The sequence below is a fragment of the Lepisosteus oculatus genome, chromosome 25, assembly GCF_040954835.1.
Source record: "Lepisosteus oculatus isolate fLepOcu1 chromosome 25, fLepOcu1.hap2, whole genome shotgun sequence".
In the NCBI taxonomy this organism is placed as follows: domain Eukaryota; kingdom Metazoa; phylum Chordata; class Actinopteri; order Semionotiformes; family Lepisosteidae; genus Lepisosteus; species Lepisosteus oculatus.
The window spans coordinates 4654896-4675736 of record NC_090720.1 but is presented as its reverse complement, the minus strand read 5'-3'; the positions used below and the strand labels follow the sequence as shown (position 1 = coordinate 4675736).

Here is a 20841-nt window from a genome sequence, read left to right as displayed (position 1 = left end):
AAAAATATGCTAAAGACTTTGATGTAATGTGTGATTTGTGATTTCAGAGATACGTGTGTTTTTGGTCTTATTTTGCTGAGAATTAAAAGTATTACTAATTATTTTTGAAGTTAAATAGCTTTGGCACACCATAGAGTATAGAAACTGTACCGTATCTTGTAACCAATTAAGGAACAATTGTTCCGTATGTTTTGATGACGTTAAACGTTGAGAGCACAGAATGTGCTGGGTATTTACCATAAATGCTTAATTCTCATAGCATTTGCAGATAATTCAGTTGAGGTCTGCCCTCACTCTTTCCCCAAAGTGCATCGCCTGTCATTCAAGACCAAATAAAGTGAACAGAAGGACAAGCAACGGGCAGAGGCTGAATACCTCTGGGAACACTTATACTAATTATGACACTTCTGAACAAATTATTGAAATATCTTGTGTATTAGCGCCAAGTCTTCACCAGGTTAGCCGACAGCTTAAAAAGGAATCGGTTTCCGACAGCTTGCTTTATCATAATCAGGTGACGGAATGCGATTCTTCACATAACTATCCATGATGTCACACTAAAATGTACTGTATAAAAAGCCTTCGTCTTCTAAACGGAGACGTACAAGCACAAAAATAACAAGAGAGACGAGAGCCTTCAAAGAAAGTAGAGAAGAGACCTTGAGATTCAAAAAGACAACGTTGACAAGTAAGATGCAGGTGCTCACAGATCTCTCTTTCTTCTACGCTCTTCTTCTGCTGTTGAATGCACAGCTCTGCAGCGCACAGCCTTTCCACACCGACACTGTGGCGAAAGACGTGGAGAATCTGAAGGTAGATTTGCAAATGAATTGTCAAAAAACTGTCAACCGCCGGGTTATTAGTGTTAAATTGCATTGCATAGTATCTGAGGCTGAACTAATCTCTTTCTCGTAATCCTTGATAACTACAGACTATGTGTGCTCTGACATATTTAAAGCTGTGCATATTCTAGCTACTACAAATAATCCTCCTGTAATTAACTGCACTGGAATTGAATCTAGATTAAACTGCGTACTGTAATGCGATATAAAACTAACAAAAAAGGGGGCTGATGTTTTTTTTAAATGCAATGGCATTCAATACCATATCGCAATGGTGACACTTTTCATAGCATTATAAAGTGTACCAGTCTGCAACAATTCAAAAACTGACATGTGATAGCGAGAGCACATTGTCTTATTTATTTCTTTGCACTTTGTGTTTCTAGACTTTGCTTCAACGACTGGAAGAAGCTTTTCCATCGCCTGACGAACAGGAGCCTTTCCTCTCAGAGCAGTCTGAAGAGGGAGTCTTCGACGACCTCCCGGGAGAGGCACAGAGCGAACAGCCACGAGATGAACTACACCCCAAAACCACCGACTTGGAGAAGTATCTGTCCGCAAGAGATCTGCAAACACTGCGTAGCGCCCACTCGTCGTCAAAACGATATTCCGGATGCTTCGGGAGAAGGCTGGATAGAATCGGTTCAATGAGCTCTCTCGGGTGCAACACTTCATCGCGATACAGTACGTACACTCTTTCATTTTTGAGTTAAAACGTGATAAAAAAAATGGAGATGCATCGCACCTACAGTGCTGTCATAGTGTCATATTATCTCTGCATCAGTTTCGCAATGTGATCCGGGCTAGAATGGGCTAAATATGACCGTGCCGTCTATATCATTTTGATGTTATGTTGCAATGAAGAAAAACTGGATCAGTGTGCTCAAGGTTCTGTACTCTAGTTTGAGCTTGTGGGCTCAGATGAGGTACTTCACCCAGGTTGTTTTGGTAAAATGTAAATGTGTGCACTACATATCGCTTTGGAGAAAAACGTCGGCGGAAACACGATAATTATTTGCTTCACAGACCACATATCCAAGTTGTTACCATACTGTTTTCACTCATGGTGTTATCTGCGTGCTTTTCAGGGTCGAAAAGAAGCTGAGGCGATCTTGCAGCCACAGACTCCAGAAATGAACCCCGGACCCCAGTGAGGATTCGGCATTTCCACGATGAACTCGACCTTTAGTTTCATTTAACATTAACACTATTTATTGAATGTTATTTATATTTAAATATATTTATTCTAACATATATTTATTAAATTATTGCCTCTGGTCATTTTTATCGTTATAAAACTGCAAATGTAAAATGACAAGTCAAACATAAATTGATTCAATAAATTGAATTCTATTTTATCAAACGCTTTTTTTTTTGTCTTGGCTCTTCTAATTTAACAAACTCCTGTGCGCAAACAAGACCTGCCTAAAAACGAAGTGATTTTATTTATCCGCCTTTTAACGCCTAATCCTTAAAAAGTATTGCCAATTGTACTACTATCATTTTTGGCGTAAACTTCATACATTCACGCGAGTCTGCTAGGTAAGACACATGTCTCTGGATACTGTTTGTCCATCAAGAACGTTTTTATTCCTAAGAATATACGTAACAACGTCCGTTTCAAATCTGTTGCCTTGTTTTAACATTTATTAAAATCATATGGATGCATCAATTCATTGTTTATTGTGCTAAATTAAATACATAAATTGAGGAGGCGGCTGAAACTTGAGAAGCGCGTTAACTACCCCCCACTCTTTCCGCTTGAATCAAAGAGCTGAAGTCATGGAGTCCTTCAGCACCCAGGACAGCGCCACGGCGGCCTGCGCTCAGAAGGAGGGAAGGCAGCTTGAGTCCTCAATCTTCTCCACTGAATAATAATGATAAATAATAATAATTGCTTACACTTAATTGCTTACGCTTTTCTGGACACTCCACTCAAAGCGCTTTACAGGTAATGGGGATCCCCTAATCCCTGACGGCAGCCATAGTGCGCCAGAACGCTCACCACACATCAGCTATCAGTGGGGAGGAGAGTAGAGTAATGAAGCCAATTCATAGAGGGGGGTTATAAGGAGGCCATGGTTGATAAGGGCCAATGGGAAATTTGGCCAGGATGCCGGGGTTACAACCCTACTTTTTGTAGGGTTGGAAAAGCCCTGGAATTTTTAAAGACCACAGAGAGCCAGGACCTCGGTTTTACGTTTCATCCGAAGGACGGTGCCTGTTTACAGTATAGTGTCCCCGTCACTATACTGGGGCATGAGGACCCACATGGACCGCAGGGCGAGCGCCACCTGCTGGCCCCACTAACACCTCTTCCAGCAGCAACCTTAGTTTTTCCCAGGAGGTCTCCCATCCAGGTACTGACCAGGCTCACACCTGCTGAGCTTCAGTGGGTTGCCAGTTGTGAGTTGCAGGGTGATATGACTGCTGGTATGGAATAGAACTATTCGGATAGGAGATCAAAATAGCTCTGGTTTCCACATCTTCAGCAGGTGTTAACCGGAAGGTGCCTCTAAATCCTGCCGGACCTCAAGGATTGGAATTGCCTACTAATGACTGGAGCAGAAGCAGGGCTGCAGACCAGATGAGGCCATTAGGGCTGTCCAACTCTTTCGGTTGCCTAAACCTTACTGATCTGAGAATCTCATCAAGCCATTTCTTGAAACACGCAAGTTCATAAGTTTTGAATACAGGATCTGGGCAGCTTGTTCCAGACTGCCACAACCCTTTGCGTAAACTAGCGGCTCGCATGAACAATCTTCAATGTACTTCCCCATAGTTACCAGTTGTGTCTTCTTGTACATTAAACTGTTGATTCTGAAAATGTCGAGGTTGACACTGTCACAGCCACAGAGATTTTTGAATAACTGAGATGGGAGCCCATTCCCTTTTTGCTCTCTTACAAGACTGAAAAGCAACAAATCACCTCATTAATAGACCTGCTGTATTCTGGCAAGCACCAGTTAGGATTTATTATAAAACATCCCAGCTCAGCCCCCTGTGCAATGTTCCGGCCATTGTTGTCACACTTTTAGTCACTAAATAAAATTAAGAACCCAAAAGCACAGCAGGGCGTGGTACAGTATTCTCATTGAAAGTTATAAAGCCAAATTATAGATAAAGCAAATTGCCTGATTAACATGGCCTATATAGTGGGATGAATCAAGGGTTAATTAGTATCAAAACCCTGTAGTGAACATTCCAGCTCAGAGTATTTTTTTTTTTACTTGGTGTAAAGGTAAAATCACATGCTTTCTTTCCACATGAAGTACAGTATTGGGGTCTCATAAACAATGTATTGTCCTTAATATCTAATTCATAAAGCCCCTTACCAGACCCATCTATGCTCTACATAGAATTTGTCTCACGGAGTATGAGGAAGGGCGTTCCATAACATGGAGCAGTGAGAGAAAGGGCATAATCACAAAAGGTCCAAGATTTAGCCCTGGGTACAGTGATCAAAGGACCAGCCTCAACTGAACAGCGCCTAGAGGAGGGAGTGTAAACATGGAGGAGTTTACAGATGTATGATGGAGCCAGATTATTTAGAGCATTAAAAATCAGTAAAAAGGTATTATCTTGAATACTTGACTTAATAGGCAAACAATGCACAGACTTAAGTGTGAGAGGTTTGTGCTGCCAAGGTCTGGTGTGACTTCATAATCTAGCTGCAGAGGTTTGGACATATTGCAACATGTTAAGTAAAGTGTTAGGGAGTCTGTGGAAAAAAAAAGAGTTGGAGAAATCAAGGCTTGATGTGATAAATGCATGAATCAGGCACTCAGCATCAGACATGTACAGAAATTGCATAATGAGGGCAATATTTCTGAGGTGAAAAGGAGTCTTCATCAACATTTTCCAAGAGACTCAAAAGACAGGAAGGGATCAAGTGTAATCACATTGTTCTCAAAGGATGGAAGCTCACATATCCATCATTGTTGCCAACCACCCTGTGAAATACAAGAACATTACACCATTTGGAAAGACATGTCGACAACCATCTGTATTAAATTTCACTTCTGATCATAATTACCTAATGAACAAATTATGTAAGAAATCACATGACCCGTTTTTCAGTCCTAATCAGGTGTTAACAGTAACCATCCGTCCTAATTAGAACACAGAGAACAGTAAGACCAATAGCACACCTGGGAACAGGAACTGCCTATATCTGACTGAAATTCCTTATTCACATCACCATATAAAGATAAGATATTTGTTCTCTTACTGCCAGTAAAGTTTTGTCAGCTTGAAAATTCAGAAAATGTGTCTCAATTCCTTCTTATGGATAATTTAAACCTGTTGGCTTCATCAAAAATACTTTCATAAACATATACTGAAGACAAGCCTTAGGACCCCAAATATTGAGGCCAAAAGACATTATAATAATAATAATAATTGCTTACACTTATATAGCGCTTTTCTGGACACTCCACTCAAAGCGCTTTACAGGTAATGGGGACTCCCCTCCACCACCACCAATGTGCAGCATCCACCTGGATGATGCGACGGCAGCCATAGTGCGCCAGAACGCTCACCACACATCAGCTATCAGTGGGGAGGAGACATTACCAGCATGAGAAAGAACTCAGTGTTTGAGTACTTGTCACTATATGATGAGTACCATGGGAAAATGTTATGCTGAGGTTATTTTAGGATTTAACTATACATGCGAAAGCAGCTTCAACTAGGCTCTCCATAAGGTGTTGCAGTGCAATTCAGTGCATTTCTGAATAGGTGGTCCTCAGGCATGTTATAGATATAATATTACTTTGGAAAGGTTTGCAGGATAGCTGTTTTAAAACAGCTGGGCAAGAATTTCAGACATGCCTTGTGATGAATACTTCACAATGCCTGACATACCTCAGCTCAACAGTGAAAACTGTAGCTTAATTCACAAGACATTTGTGGACAAGTGGATGCAACATGTCTTCACACACAGCGCATCACCCTGCACCAAATAACCACTTAAAAAGGAAATCTTGTACAACTCCTATCTGTAGGAGGTGACAGAATGCACTTGAGACCATTATTGACACGATGAGCCGTGGAACATGAGCCATCTCTGTCAGGGCTATAAAAGAAAATGTGAGGCAAAGGAAAAACAAGGAGCAAAGATCAAGGAGAGAAAGGCTGAAGAATGTGATAATGCTGAAAACAGCCATGTATACTGGATTCCTTATCTTTCCTTGCAACCAGGTGCTGGAAAAAGAAAATGTATTCAACCAGCTGTATTCTGCTAATGAACTAGCAAATCTGAAGGTTCATATACCACTTCTATAAATTGGTCAATCACATAATCCTATATTATCACTAGAATAGAAGCAATATATCCTCCCCCCCAAAGTAAAGCAAACAGATAGATATGTTCAAGTGCATTTTCTTAATTTGTTTTAAGCCCACAAACTCAACTGGAACTGGTTTCCTTCTTTTCATTTTCCTTGGAAAAATATTCTTGAGGCATCCCATCCAGTGTGTACCCTGCCTGGTGCCCATTGTTTGCTCCACAACAACTCTGAATTCGGAACAGCAGCTAGAACATGGATTGATGGATAAATGGAAATATTTGTTTCAATAAATTACATAAAAATACATAATTAAATTAAATACCAGATGAGAAAATAAGCTAAAGTGCACTGCAAAAATATAATGTATTTGCATTCTTTTCCCAGAGATTGCTAGCAGACTTAATGGAAATCTAGAGTCATTCAGAAGGTAATGAAAGTCACACAAATGACGCAAACGGCAGACGAAAAGAAGATGTGAATTTGGGCTGCTTCGTGTGGGACAGGGGAAAAAAGTAGCTGGTCTTGGACATGAATAAGGAAGAAGAGGTTTACCAGTGCAGAGCCATTGACTGCAGGACTTGCTGGTGGCGCCCAAGAAGAGCAGAACGGACTCCGGGATGCATTGGCTCAAAAATGGACCCACTTGGTTCTAAAAGTGGCCTGGGATGTGAAAGCTCCAAAAGCAATGAACGACTCCTAAAAGGACTCTATAGGAGGATCATGTAGCAGAGCACCGCAAAACTCAAGGGAAAAGCATGATGGAGCAGAGAAGAGTGGTAAAACACAAGAAGCTGGGAAAACACAATAAAGCAAAAATGAAGATGCTTGACAGAAATTGAACAAAATCACAAAAACAGCAAACACTTAATATTTAAAATGGTAAACATTACTTTATATATACAAATATACTCTACTTGATTTTTTTAATTAAAGTGTAAAACCTTGCTTTCAAGGAAGTTTCATGAAGAGAATAATTTTCACCGATATGCTGTACAATGAACCACACAGCAAAAACACTGTAGAAGATTTTATAACTTGCAATTGTGATTTGCAGTGTTTGTCCATTTCTTACAAGTACTTTTTTCTTCAACCATTTGTTTTTCTTTCCATGTACAGTAGGTTAGGAACATCAGAATGAGAAAACAGAAGCCTTGTCATCTCTCACTTTATATTGAAAATAAAAGTGATAAAGCACTCTTTGGGGAAAAAAAGACTAGTTGTTTTGTTAACATAGTTTTCTTTTTAAATGTAGTTTTGTTGATACATATGAGTGTTGCGAAAATTAGAATTTTATTTAATATTTTGAAAAGCATTTTTCAATTTATTTTTAAATGTACTTTAATGTATCAAACTAAAAAATTAAATGATGAACAAGCCTACTGGACACTATAAGCAAATTGTGTCAAAGTTTTTTTTAACAACTACAAATTTAATCATTCTTTAGAACATTAATAACTTTGTATTAGAAGCTCTGAAATCATTAAAGCCAAACTCTGAAATCACGATACTCAGAAGACACATACGTGGAAGCAGCTGCATGATCTTATTAAAGAGCAATTGGTAACACCTGCCCTCTTTGTTATTAGAAAGCTCCTGACACCTTCGTCATTACTGACACCCTGACAAACCGCAAGGCCTGAATGAGCACAGTTCTGTTCAATCTGGTTCTTGCTTTAGTAATTAGTAGAGCAGTGGACAAACTCTCAAATCAACACATATCTACTTATAAAGTCTTTAAAGCAGATAGAAAATGTCAAGGACAAACAGTTGAGATCAAAGGAGACCACATTTCACTGCTTGTTCTTGCATTTATCAGAAGGATAAGATCAGATTTTCACACGGACCTGACATGGTGAAGATTAGTGTAAGCTGTTTGAAATGATTCTCACAAGCATCCCGCAAGAGAAGGAACAACAGTCTAAAGGGTTGAATCGTTTAGAAAGATCAATCTTTGTGTTTTCATCTGTTGCTATGCTATTGTGCACAGCTACATCTTTAACAATCTATTGCATTTCTGCAATTAACAACAGCTGTCCACACTGATAACTCATCTGCAACCTGACAGCACTCGCGGCAAATGCAGATTTTGAGCACCATCCCTCCTAATTAGAACACAGAGAACAGAGATTACTCTTGGACTTGACAGGGAGATTGTCAAATGACTCCTTGTCTGCTATGATTAGTTCCAGCAGTGTGTGTCATTGGATATTTCTCATCTGCTTTCATTAACGAGGCCCACAGGTAGCACTGACAAACAGGACAGGACTGGCTTTTGAACAGTGGGAAATAAGACACATTTTTCCTCCCTACCTTTGATAGATAGCATTAATGTTCTATACATGCCAACACGTATTATTCACTGAAAATCAAATACTTATATTCCCTATAAAAGCAAAACTATTTTAAGATAATTCAACTATTTTTTAAATTATCCTCAAACTTCTCTGTGCCAAATTATGAAAATGCACAATTGTATGCTTTCACAAGAGAAGGGAATGTACAAAATGCCACTCTAAAATGATCAAACAAGGTTGAATCCATGATGCTCTTGTGATTAACAGGACTGAATCCAATAAAAGAAAAAAACATTTTGGAATACCACTGTGCAAGCACAGAAAACAGATCAAATAACCAAATTTCAGGGATGTGTTCCACACAATCAGCAAATCTACCTTTACAAGCCAAATTAAAAATCTTAATATAATACAATTAAAGGTGTAAAGCTTAAAAACCAAAAGGGACTTTATAATCAGTCTTTCCCTTTTAAAGAATGTGAAAATATATTTGTTAGGATTATAATATAAGATCACCAGGCTCTGGAAGTGCACAAGTCTTTTTTTCCTTTAATTGTTTGACACATTAAGGCAAACATACAGACAGAACAAGTGGAATCCAACTCAAGTACAAAACCATTGTTTTATAATACCAAAGGTAGCTAAATTACATATCACAAATATCCAAAATGAATATCTTTTTCTTGTAGTGGAAAAAAAGTACGAACAAATCTGTACACAAGCATCAGGAAAAGACACAGAAATTGAAAGTGCATAATGTGGAAATTATCCCTTTTTAATATGGCTTGGACACATGAAAACAAACTGAAAAAACAACCTAAATAAGGGCATTTTTGCATTGTTGGGAGACATTGTTTACCAAAAGAAAGTATTATTCAACAAAGCTGGAGTACATGCACGAAACAGTTGCCAGCATCCTTATTCTTGCAGCAATAAGCTTCCTTGGGAGCATAATACCTTTCTGGCAGAGAAAATATTAGATAAAAAAATAACTGGCTTTGGTGAGACTGAACTTGTAGGAGATATGCAAAACAAATCACAAATACTTTAACTAATCATATAGCTCACATGGGGAAAATGAACAGCTTAGGGTTTCAAAAACTCTCAAAAGAGAGTTCCAGTCCAACAGATTTTATATATCTCCATTAAATCGCCTCAAGTCTCCAAAGGTTTGGTAGACTTAAGCAAGTGACCTGTGAATTAAATTTAGAGGTCGTTTGGGACCAAAAATCCCATTCAGTCCTGGAGAATCGGTATAATCTGAATTGAGTGCATTAATTGCTTAATTGATTAATCGTTACAAGCATTCCCACATTTTAGAAAAATGTGACCTAGCACGTAGGCTGGGGCTCTCTAGGATCAGGGACAAAGATTCCAGGTTTTGATATCTGCAGCAACTTAATTTGGACTGGCACATGCAGACTTCACCAATGAGAGGTAACAAACAAGGAACATTTAAGCCCTTTTGCTATTTCACAAAAAGCCACATTACACACACACTGTATATACTGTATGCACCAGACTATATATTATTCTATGGCTTTTCAAAAAATGTGTTCTGAGGATGCTATCAATTCTGTTCCGTCTGTGGACTTTTATATCCTAATACATTTGGTCTACAGACAGATAAACAGGTTACGTGAGAAATTTAATCCACAGTGCCTCAAGACTGCTTGCCAAGCAATTCTCATTGAAAAACTACCATCAAAGCTCCCATTTTGCAATTGCTGAGCGGATCAAAATGTTCATGTAATACAGACCATAACGTGATAAAGGGCCACAGTGTCACATTACTGATTAAAAATAAGTTGACTGGTGACTGTGTCACACACAGAAAATTTTATTGTAACCAGATCTTTAACAGAGTCTATCAGATTAAGTTAACATAGCCTTTTTCCATCACAAAACAAAACATTCAGTTTCCTGCTAACTTTAACATTAATAATAAAGTGAATATTGGGGAAAAAAATGTTAAATTATGAAGGAAAGAAATGATATTTCCATGAAAATGGAACAATTATAGTGTGAGATTTTTTAGTGTCAGAAACAAGAGCACAAAGTTCTGTCAATACTGATTCTGATAAACATGTTTTCACATGCTTTCAACCAAACACAATAAGTACCAATACTTATCTTGCAGGTAAGTGCAAAAAATTAATCAAAACATACAAAATATCAAATAACAAAGTGAATTTAATAAAAATGAATGCATCAGCTCTGAGGGTGTATTGATGGTGAAACAATCAATGCTTTATTATAATCAGCCAATGTTTATGGATAGTTTCCCCACATTTACCCAGTTAAATGTCCCACTTTTAAAGTGTAGTGTACATGGCAGTGGGATGGCTGTGAATGGCCACATAACCACTGCAGATAAAGACACCTTGAACTGTAACAAGATGTTCTACACAAGAGCAAGTCTTGTTGAAGGAGGAAATTATTTCATTATTCCAAAATAAGACCACAGACCTACTTCATTCAAAAGACTAATGAAAGTTTTATGATTTACAGAGAGATATTTGGTGTCAAGCTAAGTGAATTTTCAATTCAGATCAGACGTCAGCAGGACTCATCATCTTGGTGGAGAAGCTCAACATCTGTTAACAGGTGAATTTCACAGATAGATAAGAGAAGACCTGAAAGTCTGTCTCTTCACATTTTCCATATCCATAACCTCCTGAATCATTACAATACTACACCATGCATACTGCCAAACGAGACTTGTTGCAAGAAAGTCATGTGGCAACTACCGTTCATGCAAGGAAAATAAAATGAATACACTACCTTCTTTTGACATACTATTCGCAACCTGCTCTTCTCTAACCACAAAGAGAGCTGCCCTGTTGACCAGCACAGTACAGCAACATACAGGTGCTGTACACAACTCGATACGTGTGAATTCCAGTTTAATAGTAAGTAAAATGAAACTTCTAGCTTATGTTTACTGCCTTCAAAGAATGCCCGATAGCTTTATCTAAGGCATAAAAGGAATGTTTTCCTGCAACAGAAATATGCCCTAGTTGTATTTAAAAATGTTAAAAAATATCTTCAAACATCATCAAAATGCTATATTTGAGTGGCCAGACTTTAGCTTCTTTTACTAATGAAACAAAGGCTGTTTTTTAATTAATCTCGGGTAAACAACAGAAAAATGCTACTCTGTCAGTGCAATGTCAAAACCATAATGCCAAAATACTGAAAGTACATCAGTGTGAATGGAAACATTTCCATTCAACAAAACTTAAACAGTAAAATAAAACATATATACCTTATCTAACTTTGAATCACATGATTTTAGTTACATTGATTCTAAGCAAATAAACCTTAAATATCCCAATTTGCAATTTTATTAACTTGATACTGATTCAAATTTCTGCATCACTGTACAACATTTTGAGTAACTCAAAACCAAACTCCTTGGTTTTCGAGGACTAAACAAGCATGTTACCATTCTACAGGAAGCTCTAGGAAACTTCCTATCATAGGATAAAACTTAATTTCAGACTAAATGTGAGTCACAGTTGCTGCTTGTCTGCTTGAAAACAGCTCAGTTAAACTGGTTCTGAATTCAATAATATGGTTTCTTACTAGGTTTTATATTACACATAATGGGCTTATATTCATAAATGATGCTTCCTATTCTCTCTTTTTTAAAACCAAATACCAGTATGTTCCTGAACTTTTTGATTTGATCATCATGTATCATTATTGGCAATTTATGTACCTGCAAATGAAAGTTTAGTGGTATGACAAAATAAACACAAAAACAACAAACCAAAAATAAATTCTCAAATTATATGCAGCATAAATATTATAAAGAGGAATGCTTCTTGTTCAACAAATGAGTCATCACCGTCAACTGAATCATCTGCTAGATAATTTTCTACTAATTGCCTGCATGGAGATTACTGTAACTTGTTTCACTAGTACGTTAAATAAAACTTGACCATGACATAATGAGTGCACAGAAAGCAGTCCATTAGATTAACAGTGAGTTATCCTATCGCAAAGTTAAGTGTTTCTCATTTGCCCAGCATTGGATTGTGATCACTTTCCTGAGATTAAAGTTCAGTTTTCAATTAACTGTTTTACAACACAGGGAAGTATTAAATAATTCTGCAATTCAAAATTCATTCTAATATAATCACAGATCATCTTCTCAACATTTAATAACATTCCCATATCTGTAATGGTTAAAAATGTGTAAAGTAGAATTTAACCAAAGAGACTGATTTTAAAATGTATAGGGGAAAACTGCATTGCCAAATTAACCCCCATATCATTGTGCATTTTCAGCTCAAAAAAATTTGAATGTTTTACCGTTAGTCCAATGCAATGCTTATCTAAAAATGACAGCACTTGTAAACAGGATATAGTCATCTCTTTTTTCAGATTGTAAAGGCATTTCCAGTTTGAGTCAAAGTCTTAAGTTCCTTCTAAGAAGTGTCACAGAACACTGGTTAGTACAAAAAAATCTAATGCAAAATCACAAAAAAAGTGCTATAGTGTAGTTGATAAAGCAGAAATACAGGAATCAGAGAGCACTTTCAGACTCTCTGTAGGCATAGCAAAAAATTAGATATATTGGACATCAGACTTACTTTGAAGCACCCACTGCTGATCCAACAAAACTACTGTGTATGTAAAACCTCTCTTAAGCATGAGTGGTGCAATGCTGTAGATACAGTGCTGCGGTGCATGGAGGCTCTTCCCCTGGGTGCTCTTGGAATAATGGATGCTTTGGCCCCCAGTTGCTGTGCTCAAGGAGAAGAAGGGGTCCCACCTGAAAGGCTCGAAGATGTCGCCAGGTGCTGCTGCAACTCACATGGTGATGTAGTGCTGCCTAAGCTTGGCCAGGAGAAACTCCTGGGTCAGATTGTGCCTGGTGATGATCCCAACGATCTGGAAAAAAAATGGGAGGGACAGTAGAGATCAGCTAGCTTTCTCTGCCACATGCTTCTGTGGGTTTCGCAAATACAGCAGCAATGGAGCGGCTTTGGAAGCACAATTCAAAATTGACGTGCCTCTCCTACAGCGTTGACCACAGGCAAATGTCTCAGTCCCATGGTTCTGAAGAGGTTGAAGACTTGAGAGACGTGGGTGTTCGGAGACACAGTGTACGGACAAGGGTTCATGTATGGTGTGACATCCTGCAGAAACAAAATCATGTACATAGTTGACATTTGAGGGGGGTGAGGAGATCCAGTGACTACAATGACACTGACTTCAGCCCCTTGATCAGGGAGGAATGCTAAAATGTAAGAGTGGAAAATGCAATGATAGAGTAAAATTCTCAAGTTATTTGATAACACTTCTCTGAATAAAGTTTTTTTTTCAGTGCACATAACAGTATAACCGGTATTTTTTAGGCAAAGCTTTAAAAGGAGGTACAGGAAGAGATCTACTGAAAATTTACAGAGGTATTATGCAGAAAGAGAACAATAGACCAAGTAAAATGAGGGTCACGGATATACCACTATCATCCTAGGGTTGAGTAAGAGCAGATCCAAGTCGTGGATATCGGGGTATCGAGGATAGTCTTCAGTCATCTCACTGAATGAGAGCCGTGGCTGTGTTGCACTCTGTAAGGACCAATAGAATGTGAAACAAACCACGATTGTGTTAAAACTGTCAATAAACAGGTAGGACATGGTCAGGTCAGCTTGTTAGTTTTCAACTAACGCTAGTTTTTATTCTAAAAATTTTAAATATTTTGAGCTATAAAAAACAACCTATATTGAGAAGAAAAAGATTCTTATTCTGAATATTTATGTAAAAATAGTCATTTGCTTTAATGCCATTCTCTTATGCATTAAACTTTTAATGAATACATATGAACATATCAGGTGTTCACCCATTGAATGACTGTGTAAATACCTCCCAATTCCACCTGCATGCTCACCGATTGGTTTTCTGCATAGCACACACCGCGTATCAGCAGAGTGACCAGCTGGGAGCGCAGGATTAGACCATGAAAGGTCAAAGGGCGGAAGCGCTCCTCCATAGTCCACTCCTCGCTGGGCGACTGGTCAGGGTACAGGTTGGGATAAGGCACATGTCTAGAGGAAAGGGAAAGCAACCCCGTTAAAACAATGTAGGTAAATCTGCTGCCTGTACTTAAGCTCTTTTCAATTCTGATCACTTTTTGTGAAGCTACACTGATTGGCGGGTTAGTGGTTTCTTAAGAGGACTATTCTTAGAAGCCTAGAGGGGTGTAGGTCTGGAGATCAGTTCAAATAACTCATTATATGCAAAGAAACATTTCCACAAGTACTCTGCAATCATTCCAGAGCAACAATATATTTTTTGCATGTGACCACAAATACACACATAACAGTTTAAATGAGTTACATTCTGCAATTTTAACATAACAGTTAACCTTGATTTCAATGCTACAACTTTAACTACGTACCCTAACAGTCCAATATAGATACCTTTTAATTTCTCATGTTTCATGCATTTTTTTCTCCTTTTCAATAATTCCAATACTTCATGTTTTGCTGACATAAAAGACTCTGCCCGAGTACTGTGGAAGATATCATTTTTAAAGCAGGTAACAGACCCTGCAGCTGAAAAGCCATAGTTCAGCAAAACATAATAGATCATTCTTAAATGAACTGACGCATTCTTAAAGTCAGCACACTTGTTCCATTAAGTCAGGAACAACCAACTATAGTCCTCAAGACTACACAACTACAAAATGTATTTACTTTTATGATAATAAACTATGGATCTGGACAAATCTCACTAAAATCGGAGGTCAGAACAAAAACTGTTTCAATTAAATGCTCAAGTGAAATTGACAATTTAAGCATCACCCATGAAATCGGTGGACTTTCCAACATTGGCCATCACTGTTGCAGGAGCACAGGGACTGGTGCCACTGTGCTTCTCACCTCCTCTCCAGCATCTGTTGCAGCATGTCCTGTCCTTCGTCCACCGGCTCGGCGCTGACCTGATCGTCGCACACGTTGCGCAGCTCGCTTGACGGGTACGACTTCATGGACTGGCTCCGGCGCCGCTGCTCCCCGGCCCGGGTCAGGATACTTGACTTCTGAGGCCCGGCAGAAACGCAGCCTTAAAACAATGCACTCGGCTGCACGCAAATAGACAGGACTCCACCCACAATAAAGTTTATTTTGATGAACATGACCCCTTCCACACACTAAGCGCATTTCCATTTTTTTAACCGTTTTGTAAAGCACTGAAATATGAACATTAATAATTGAGGTAAAATTATAATGTCACATATTCTAGCTGCACTGGAGGTCACACAGATATTGTTATTATTAAGTCTCTTAGGCTGCATGTTTTGCAGTTTCTTTCCTTATAACAAAATTACAGAATGTCCCTTAATTTCTTTTGCACAAAAGCTGTAGATAATTTGCAAAATTTAAAAATGCAGGAGCAAACACAAAGGAGTGCAGTACTAGAAATACTGTGCAATACTACTTTTTTTTGCAAAGCACTGTCTACCTCTACTGGAGAGCATTGGAATTTCACCTTAAACCTGATGTTGTTGCTAATGAGAATGTTCCCTTTCATGAATTCTGTCTCGTTGCCTCGGTTCTCTGTTACCACAGGGAAAGCATGGTACACTGTGGTCCTCAGGATGCTGACCAGAGACTGGATACGAGTGTGGGGGTACACATAGGTCAGATTGGGCTCCATAATGTCACTAGCTGTCAGTCTGTGGGGAAAAAAATACATTGTGTGACAAACACAGGCTCACAGAAAATGAAAATGCTAGCCGTGAACTAAGCTTTTGGGAATTCCTGGAAAGAATGACAGGTACAAACTATGGATAAGAAAAAAATACTCTCCTAGCGTGGCTTTGTTCTAGATTGGCTCAAGGACCGTACTGTAGTACTGCAGTACTGTAACCACCACACCAAAGAGGAACAAAGCCTTAGCTAATTGATAACATTTATTATAACATAAATAATATTACTTACTTATCCATCTCAACCTCTGTCTCCCACTCCAATAAAGGCGCTCCTTTGAGAACAATATAGATATCATATATGCCCTTGTTGAAGAAATCTCCAGTCCACTTTGCTACCTATTAGATCACAGTGAAAAAAACAGGCATTTCTCCTATAATTAGTATGGAAAATTGCAATTTTTTCTATAAGAACAAAAACTATTTTCCAAATGATGGGATTACATAATTTACTATTTGAGTTTAGATAGCAGGAATGGATCAATGCAAAATGGGTAACTTCTAACTTCAGATGAAAGTTCATTTTAGTGCTTATACTTTTATTAAGGACTAAAATTTAGCAATGCCCTTGGACTCATCTCTGCTCCTAAATGAAACTTCAATGCCTTTCTGAAACCATTAACAATTAATTACGCTGGAACTGTTTCTACATTTAAATTATTAAATTGTCCTTTCACAAAATATGTTGATAAGAGTTCATTCATTTCACTTGAAAAAACCTTTTAAGCTGAAAGTAAGAAATTCAAACTCTTATATTCTCACTGGAGATCGCCTACTAGTGGACTTTAAACAGCTACCTTCCGGCCAGCCAAACATCATTGGACCGTAACAGAATTAAACTGGGCTGACAAGAAAATTGGAAACCATTAATATTTGACAGCCACATGAGTTAGAGATAGAAATGACAATGGATAGAAAGAAGCTGGCTGGGAGTGTGGCCAGTAACCCAGTTCCTACCATGAGAGTTATCATGATGGGCAGCCCGTATGATATTTCATTGGTCGATTCGATTAGAATGACAGTCAGGCTGATGGTCATCCGGACCACACCCCCAAGAAAAGAAGCTGCACCAATCAAAGCGAAGGTCCCAGCGTAAATGTCCAATCCTATGTTTCTAGACGGAGAGAAGTTAAAATGAAAGCTTTTAATCGAGTGTGTGAATAGCACGTTATTTCTGTTGCTAAAATACATAGAGATCTGTAGAAGGAAGATAAGCAAATTTAACAGAATAGCATTCATTGTATACACACAAGCTTACAACAGACCAAATCAAAAATAGTGGTGCACAAAATCAGGAAGTCATATGTAATTATAAGCATACTTACCTTATTGGATAACATTAAGAAATCACATTACCACAATGACATATTCTTGTCAATTTGTGATGGAAATCACCATATTGTGATTATTGTGAATGCGCGTGCAACATTTCACGACTTGTAACAGACTATCAAAAGGGAGCCTTCATTAGGGTAGCCATGTGGCAGTCAGAGCAGCTGTGGAAGTAGGTCAAAATGAGCCTTGACATGTCCGAACAGTTTTGATAATGAATGTCTTCACTGTTCTGCTGAATGCCATTGGAACGGTGTCAGCGTTGCCATGAATTATCTTCACAAGTCTATGCTTTAGTGCTCTCTCAAATGTGAAGAAATACAGTGCTAACTTTTCATGCATAGAACAAGCCATGAAAATACATATTTAGTAACATGTCAACAAGAGGTTGTTTTTAGCAGCTGACTTATATCAGTCTGAACATTTCCACAACCTGCTTTCCTGGGCTCCAATGTGTCATGAGTGATTTGGCGTAAGTGTCATGAACAATGTGGAACAGCTACATGAAAAGTAGAGAAGGGCAAGCTCACGTTTTCAGGATGTTTGCTACAAGTCGGCCGTACGCAGCCCCACACAGCAGGGAGGGCACGAATAGGCCACTCGGCACAGAGACACCGTAGGTCCAGCAAGCCAGCAGAAAATACAGCACAAAGAAAATAGTCAAAGTCTCAGGACTAAATGTACCTGTAATGACAACAGGAGAGAAGCTCAGAAAGACAGTGTCACACTGTTACAAACCAAAGGAGGCTGCAAGCAGCCCCTAAGTAATACAAACAAATCTTCGGGCATTTGACATTTCAAAAAGATTATTTAGCCTGGGAACCTGGGGTCACTCGGATTTGGAGAGTGCTCATGATTCTCACCGTCTTGGTGGAACAGTTGGTGGATGGCCACTTCCTGTGGATTGAAGAAGAGAGCCGCCATGTCGTTGTAGGTTTTGTTTCGGCAGAAGAACTGCTTTATGGTGGAGTTTCCATCCTCGGAGGCAGGGCTCTTGAAAAACGGACAACAAAACTACATATTGCAAAAAGTAAACCAAGGAGGCCGTTATGTAGCAACTGAGGTGTTCAATGGACCTGATATTCATCTCATTTATTACAGTTTATTCTGTTTAACAACACTGTTTCAAAATTGAATGTTGGAAAACAGAAATGGTTCTGAAGACTTGTTGTTGTGCTACAGCAGGTTTAAAAGGGTAGCCATGCAGTCAGGATAAGGAAACTGGTACAATTAAGTTTAAGAAGCTCATCATTTTTTAGCAACTTGTTATGCTTATATACTGTTTGCTCCGTTCACTTTGTTTATAAGATTTCATGATGCTGTCACAAAATGTTGATGAATGCAAGGAGTTAGTTACCAACACAATAAACGCAAATGTATAAATGTGTATAAGTTCATTCTCATGAGGCAAAGACCTACCTACATACAAAGAGGTCCTTAATAGCAACTGCAGCAATGCAAATGTATTTCTTTGATATTAAGCCTTAAGAGTACCAATAAAAACAAGAAATCTTCAATTATTCCCTTGTTACACATCATACAGCATCTCACCTATGCATATGGTACCACAATAAACATCATACACAGACCTGAAGAGAAATAACTGCAGACTCACTTGCAGCAGCAGGGTGGTATTGTCAGTGGTAGGAGAAGAGAGGTTCTGGCATTTCCCAAGAGTCATGGAGGCCACAAATATCACTATTGTTGTAACCATGGAAACTAGAAGGCTCTCCAGTAGTCTGCGACAACAGAAAAATCAACAGCATGGAGGTCCATGAAGGAACACAGGAGAAACAAAACCAAGGAAGAAAACTTTTTTAACAGTATGGATTTTGTCAAAGATGAAATTCTTTACACAGACAAGCCCAATGAGTATAGAAAAATGAATTTTGCATTCTTCAGTCAATGGTCAAAATCATTAGCAACCCAATGGAACGGCTGCTAGATATGTTCAAACTTCCAACACCCTTCCATACAGCAGGACCTCGTCACTTGAGGCTATGATGCGGAACTGAACTTGTCTTCTCGTTATCAGGTCCTCACATTTTTAATATTACTGGGATCTGGGGGGTTGTTCTGACCAGGGAAGGTGATCGAAGTCTACTGTTCCTTTATACTCCTCATCCAACATAGCACAACCCACCCCTAGAATGCAAAAGATCATGGTATTTTGGCCACCACTTCTTAACTATAAAAAGACTGCAGAAGAAATGCTGTAATTTGCGGTCATGTTTCGAAATACCTGACGAACTTGGCTTTGGGATGCACATTCCTCATGCGGTACTTGGCCAGCCTCTTGTTCATGCAGTTGAATAGAGCTCCTAGCAAGCCGCCACCTATTCCCATCACCACAAAGAAGGCCAGGTCCACTGCGGTCCACAGGTGACACTTCTTATTGCCATCCGAGCACTGGAGGGGACAGCAAGACCTTTACAAACAACCTGCCCATCACAGACATGGTGGTGTAGGGAAAGAGCTACCCATGACTTTGAAGCACACACGCATTGTATTAATTATTTCTATATCTGGGTAGCAACTTACAGCAGCAAAAAAGTTAACTTTCTACAAATTACACATTTTTTTTACTTCATTAAAGTCTGACATTTATAAAATTAGGACAAATTATTAATGGGCAAATCATTCATTCATTATTCCAAAAAGTACTCACATTCCAGCACAAACAGCCCTTCAAAAAAAGGTAACAAAATCTGAATAACAAATTTACACAGGAGTCTGCCACTTGCTGCTTTTTCGTACCTTAAACTCTCCAAAGTTTAGAAGCCCTGGGAGCTGAAAAGTGCCCCAGCTGTTGAACATAATTCCTGAGCGGAAGAAATTGAGGGTGAAGGTGGCCGACATGGAACAGAACAACTGGAGAGACAAAGAGGGAGAGGCAAATGATCAGGGGAGCACATGAAAATACTCTTTGCCATCACTCTACCACCCAGTTTCTCATATACAGTAGATTCCTTCTTTCTCTTGACTTGCGAAACTACTCCTCTTTCAGTAAATGTTCACACAGCTTGCTCCACTGTGACTCAACTGGTAAAGGTGCTTGCTTCAAGCACAGTTTGCACTCTGCAGCCCAGATCTCACAAGTTTGATCCTGGGTCATGTCACTTTTTGACTGTATCTAGGATTCCCCCACATGAGGTGAACAACTGGCAGAATGTTGTCATCAGGATTGGTCAGCCAGGACTCTTTAAGCAAAATGATACCTGCAAGCTTGCAGTGACATCTGTGAGAAACCTGCTGCGCCAGCTAGCACTGCCTCTACTGCAGGGAGCTGTGGAGCTTGCAGCCTTCCAGAAGGTGAATGATTTAATAATCAGACAGATCAGAGGAATTTCTCTGCCTAT

At 38.9% G+C, this 20841-nt stretch overlaps 2 protein-coding genes across 6 annotated transcripts in view; one reads left to right on the top strand and one right to left on the bottom strand.

Moving 5' to 3' along the window:
* Positions 1–20841, bottom strand: part of clcn6 (chloride channel 6) — a 52263-nt gene that overhangs the window by 22924 nt on the left and 8498 nt on the right. For 3 of the 5 annotated variants that reach the window (XM_015337045.2, XM_015337043.2, XM_006641969.3), the window contains exons 11-23: positions 20240–20353; positions 19725–19891; positions 19098–19221; positions 18346–18475; positions 18013–18166; positions 17108–17264; positions 16383–16489; positions 15931–16117; positions 15324–15481; positions 14330–14486; positions 13902–14009; positions 13452–13577; positions 8954–13329 (exon numbers count right to left, since the gene is read on the bottom strand). In XM_015337045.2, coding sequence (XP_015192531.1) covers positions 13249–13329; positions 13452–13577; positions 13902–14009; positions 14330–14486; positions 15324–15481; positions 15931–16117; positions 16383–16489; positions 17108–17264; positions 18013–18166; positions 18346–18475; positions 19098–19221; positions 19725–19891; positions 20240–20353 — 1770 coding nt within the window. In that variant the 3' untranslated portion in view covers positions 8954–13248. Of the gene's footprint in view, positions 1–2290; positions 2710–8953; positions 13330–13451; positions 13578–13901; positions 14010–14329; positions 14487–15323; positions 15482–15930; positions 16118–16382; positions 16490–17107; positions 17265–18012; positions 18167–18345; positions 18476–19097; positions 19222–19724; positions 19892–20239; positions 20354–20841 lie in introns of those variants that run through there. The other 2 variants (XM_069183878.1, XM_015337044.2) reach the window with 2 other exon arrangements.
* On the top strand, positions 548–2205 carry LOC107075561 (brain natriuretic peptide-like). Its single transcript, XM_015337046.2, has 3 exons — positions 548–813; positions 1229–1526; positions 1931–2205. Exons 1-3 carry the CDS (start codon positions 694–696, stop codon positions 1945–1947), a joined length of 435 nt encoding a protein of 144 aa, XP_015192532.2. The 5' UTR covers positions 548–693; the 3' UTR covers positions 1948–2205.